Genomic DNA, 5300 nt, shown 5'->3' with positions numbered 1-5300 from the left:
GTTCTAAATAATTTGAAAATGGAACGTGTGGATTTCATCAACACCAGTAGGAAACCTGGTGGTCAGGATTAATTGGGAGAGGAGTGTTAAGAGAATAAAAGCAGCTCACATAATTCGTAGCTTGACCTTTTTAAGCTCTCCCATCATGCAGACCACCAGAAGACCTTCCAGAGTTATGCTCCCGCTCAGACAGCGTCGCCGCAGAGCCAGAATTGGACAATTTTCATTTGGTTGTAGCCGAGCCGGCCCCGCCAGCAGTGGTGGGGGTTGTAGAGCTTGGATTGTCGCCGGCGGCTCCTGATCCTCCGGAGTGATGGCCAGAAATTCCAAAAAAGTTGCTCCGGTCTGATGACGCCTCTGGGCCAGCAAATAAGAAATCACCTGGAGAAGAGCTATCAGGCGCGCTTCTGCTGGAATGCGCTTGAGTTTTACTTCTAATGGATGGCCAATATGACACAGTATGAGAAAATACTTGTAGGTTGATTAACAGTGCCATACTTGTTATATGAATCTTTTTATCTTTTTGCAACATGCAACTACCTTTTGTAGAATTGAAAGCGGAATCAGGTATGTATGTTGTCACGTACAAGCAGTGAGGACGGTCAGGGGAAAATCTGGGAAAGTTAATAATTCAGTGCTCTGGCATGAGGTGCACAATTCTGTTCATTTTAGAAGTGGTCACCTGAACATGCGCTAAAGTTGAATAGTGGGATACTTGCTTGTCGGCAGGTACGCGACGGTATGTTGGATTTGGAATTGTCCAAAGGAACCTGGAATGGGAATAGTTCATTGCTCTGTCATGTGTGGCGAGGCACTGGTCTTCTGATTTTGGAAATTGTCACCTGAATATGGAAATCAGCAAGGATGTGCTGTGAGCCATTAGTCAAACGCTTGCCCATCTGCAAGCAGCATTGGTCCGTTGATTTTGGAAATGGTCAGAAGTGTCTGGTAAGTTAATAGTTCATGGCTCAATAATTGGCAAGTATTCCAAGTCTTCTTGTTTTGGAATTGAGCTGAGCCGGCTTTGGAGGCGGACTGGTATTGGGTTCTGCGCATTTGACTTCTGGGATTGCCGACAAAATGGTGATAGCATTGTTCCGAACTATTGGTCTTTGTTCTTGAAGAGTAAAACAATGAACTTGAAATGCCTTTTGTTATTATTTGCAAGCAAAGATTAGAGGAGATCTGAACAAAGGCAAATCTCAAATATAAATAGAGAGACTCCCTTTTGGTTAGGACCCCAGGGAGCTGAGAGGTATTGACTGGCTTGGCCATGATTGTTGTCCTCCCAGCAATTTCCCTTTTTTATTAAAAATCTCTAACCACGTCAGAAACTCCCTTTTTTGCACAGCCATTCCCCACAGACCTCACATGGGGAAATGCTGCGCAAAAAAATGAGTGGTTGACGTAATTAGGGATTTTTAATGTTTTCTGCAGTATTAAAATCTCCCAAACTATTCATGTTGAAAGTCAGTGTTAAATAAATACAGTAAAAGCATGTCCAGGGACAGTTTTCAAGACTTTTCTGACAATGGACTCTCTGTGAGCCTGTGTCTCTTATGCAACAGCAGGACACAAGGAAAAAATGGGGGAACTGTCTGGATTTCTAGGGATAAAGAAATAAAAACAGAGACAGAGAAAAGGAGAGAGAGAAAAGGAGAGAGAGAAAGAGAGAGAGAGAAAAAGAGAGAGAGAAAAAGAGAGAGAGAAAAAGAGAGAGAGAAAAAGAGAGAGAGAAAAAGAGAGAGAGGAAAAGAGAGAGAGAAAAAGAGAGAGAGAAAAAGAGAGAGAGAAAAAGAGAGAGAGAAAAAGAGAGAGAGAAAAAGAGAGATAGAGAGAAAGAGAGAGAGAAAAAGAGAGAGAAAAAAAGAGAGAGAGAGAAAGAGAGAGAGAAAGAGAGAGAGAAAGAGATAAGATCAGGCCTAGAATTTAAGTCTTTATTAATTAATCTGGGCTATTCTCAACCTGTAGAAGCTGGATGCCAGCTGTGCCAGGCCAAGAGAGTGCAACAGCCTCCACTCAAAACAAGGAAATTTTGGTGGTATTCAGAAGTAGGGTTACTACTCTGCTCTGGTTTTATAAGTCTTAACCAGAGATAACCTTTTGATCCTTGAAGATTGGAAGAGTTGAAAGAAACAGGTGAAGATGTCAGCCACTGATACAATTGTCCATGTGTCTACAATGATAGTTACAAATCACACAGCGGGCAATCGGATGTTGCATGCAGCCCGCAGCGACACCCGAGCCAAGGGGACCCCCTTTACGTGGTTGTTGCTGTGGGCTGCGTACGACACCTGATTGCCCGCTGTGTCATGTAACCCAATGGCTAAAGGCTGCCTTCAGCTTGATCTTGATCTTGTGTAAGATCCTGTGTTCAAGTCCTCCTGTTGTCTTATATTATTACTTTTGTTGCAATCATTACTTTATATGTACTAAACTATATGATTTCACACTTATTATGTGTTTTCCATAAAGAGAGAGATAAACTTATCTCTCTATGTATTTATCCTCATTGAGAACAAACTATGTACAAATAGAGAGATTACATAATTATTTATGTAAATACCTCTTCTGAATTCCGTGGTCCTCTTCCTCTCCTTGGAGTTAAGGATCCCTCTGGGGCCTTGACTCAAAGGAAGATCAGGATCCTGTAATATAAAAGGGGAGGATCTTTCCTCTGGAGAGATCTTTCCCCCAAGATTATTACCATACAAACCTGTGTACCTTACTGAAATTGCAGTGAGTGGGGTTTTACATAATCTAAACTAACCTTTTTCTTCTTTTACAGCTTTCTCTTATGTTCGTGTATCTTACCCCTAGGTACAGGTGTTGTTATCACACCTGTAACCTAGAAGATAAGTGATCTAATCCTTATACGCAACGGCGCTTGGCTGATTTTCGCCGCGTCCCCTTACATAAGTAAGGGTGCCAGTCCCTCCGCCTCCCGGCGTCGAGTGGGACTTATTTCCACTGGCCTTTAGGCTATAGTGTGACCAATAAACCTGCTTCTGCTACATAACCGCAGCGGACCGCAACCAAAATCCCATCAGCACCGAGTCACATAAGAGACCGGCGCTGACAGAAGAGGAGTCTGGAGCAACAGAGTTTCACTCTGAGATAAACAAGGTCAGTGAAAGAGGTTACTTACTGTCAATCCCCTGTGGTGATACTGGGAGTGAATTGGCCTCTGGTTTAGTGATCCTGGGTGTCTCTGGGGTGTGGTTCTGGTGTTCTGAAGTCTGTAGATCCTCCTCAGGCAGGAGGGGATCCTGAATTCAAAGAATTTCAGAGTTTACTTACATGATTACATATTGTATTTTCAGAAAAGGTTGGACCGGCTCCTTTTTGAAAATTTTGGCTTCCCCTAAATTCATGTAGTTAGAAAGCAGTATTTATGGTTGTCAGCCTTAGAGTCATCACAGCTGACCTAAAAGCTGCCTGTTCTACCTTTGTTACATATAAATTACTTTATATCTTTTTCATCTTAAGAGATAACCTTGTTTTGACTTCATATTCTGTTTCCTCATGCAATTTTAACCCTAGTTACAACTTATTAATTCATTGTAACTATACTCCTTCCCTGAGTTATTGAGTTGTGGCGCGCTTGCGCAGTTGTGACGTGTCAGCGCTACCAGGCGCGCCAAACCACATGTACATATGTAAATTACATAAGCAAACTGTGAAAATTTTCGTAGTCAGGATCCCCCTTGCCTGAGGCGGATCTACAGACTTCAGCACACCAGAACCACTACCCAGATAACTCCAGGATCACCACCAAAGAGCCTACTATACTCCCAGTATACCTACCGTCACAGGCGCCTAGGATATTGACAGTAAGTAACCTCTTTCACTGAACCTTGTTTATCTCAGAGGTACAACTCTGTGTCTTGCTTGATCTGCTCTTTCTTCTGGTTTTGCCTCTTCTTGATCACAGGGCTGTCCCTCCAAATCCTCAGGCCTTTGCCTCTATCTTGATCACAGGGCTGTCCCTTATTATCACTTGGCCTTTGCCTCAAATCTAGGTTACAGGGCTGTCCCTCAGGTTTCCCTTTAAGAACCTTGACTATCCAGAAGGAAGCTAAAAAATTGTGGCTGGATTAAGCTTATCCAATCCAGATACCCTCCTGAGAGGAAGCTGTAGCACTTCTAGCACAGATTAGCAGCACTCTTCTGAAGAGTAGCATTGCCAGTGGAAGTGCATTCCCACTAGAATAACCTAGTACTTCTCTTTTTCCTTATCCTGCTTGGTTTCTCTCTCTCTTTCTCTTTTTCTCTTATAGTTGTAGTTTCTTTATCCCAAGAAATCCAACTATTGCCCCCCCAATTCTTGTGTCCTGTTGTCACTATAGAGACTCAGGCTCACAATGGTGTTCAAAATTGCATGTCACACCAGGGAGGGATGTGTTGCACTCTCCAGAGAGTGCCAGACCGTAATTTTGTCATTTTTCTTGTCTGAAGTCAGTTCAATGTCAACTTGCAAGGTAAGTAGCAATCTGTTCTGAAATCATTGCTAACTTGAGTCACACTTGTGATGGATTGATCTGTAATTCAGGATGAACTCATGCATTCCAATGAAAGCATGTTGACCTGCAATTACTACTAATATACTCTCCATGTGTGCTTCTGTTTACCTGATAATCCTTCCCAAACATATCCAGGATTTACTCCTCAGTTTCTCTCCATTCTAAATCCTTGACAGTGTAGGAGTGACACATTTCTGTGATCATTTGAAAAAATACTGAGAAATAAAAACCCATGTTTTTTCTGCCCTCACTTTGGAGCATCATGCCATCCAGAATTCCCTACTTCACTGAATTCATGTTTGTCAGCCTACGTGATGCCAAGGATATTATCCTTCTAGCTAAACGTGGTGCAAAGCAAAAGTTTAGAGTTGTGAAACTCTAAGACAAAGTTATAAGGGATAATTCCAACGTAAATGTTGGGAATTATGGCGTAAAAACAGGGCAATTTGGGCCAATCAGATGTAATAAAATTGATATAATTAATTCTAAGAGGGGCCTGATAAATCAGGGGTGTTTAATCCCTCAAGAGTAAAGAACTGGGGCCTGTAAACAGGTGTGTTTCAAATCCCAGAAAGAAATGGTGGAGAATCTCAAAAGAAGGGGCTTAAACTTACTAGTATAAGACCCTGGAGTCACTTGAGGTTCTTCAGGCGTGAAGTTGGGCAGTTGGAGGCGCTCAGAGGAGGTAATCTTGAGGGCAGGGTGGTTAATGGACAGCTTCAAGGCGGAAATTAGGGCTAAAAATCACAAAAGTAGGTATTTTACCTGGCAAATCAC

At 42.4% G+C, this 5300-nt stretch overlaps 1 protein-coding gene across 1 annotated transcript; it reads right to left on the bottom strand.

Moving 5' to 3' along the window:
* Positions 1–223: 223 nt before the first annotated feature.
* On the bottom strand, positions 224–1056 carry PtA15_13A266 (uncharacterized protein; the record flags this gene model as incomplete). The annotated part of the gene is made up of 2 exons (XM_053162446.1): positions 224–434; positions 1037–1056. 2 exons carry the CDS (start codon positions 1054–1056, stop codon positions 224–226), a joined length of 231 nt encoding a protein of 76 aa, XP_053026421.1.
* Positions 1057–5300: the final 4244 nt, after the last annotated feature.

This window comes from Puccinia triticina, chromosome 13A, assembly GCF_026914185.1.
Source record: "Puccinia triticina chromosome 13A, complete sequence".
Classification (NCBI taxonomy): domain Eukaryota; kingdom Fungi; phylum Basidiomycota; class Pucciniomycetes; order Pucciniales; family Pucciniaceae; genus Puccinia; species Puccinia triticina.
This window is presented reverse-complemented; position numbering and strand designations above follow the sequence as displayed.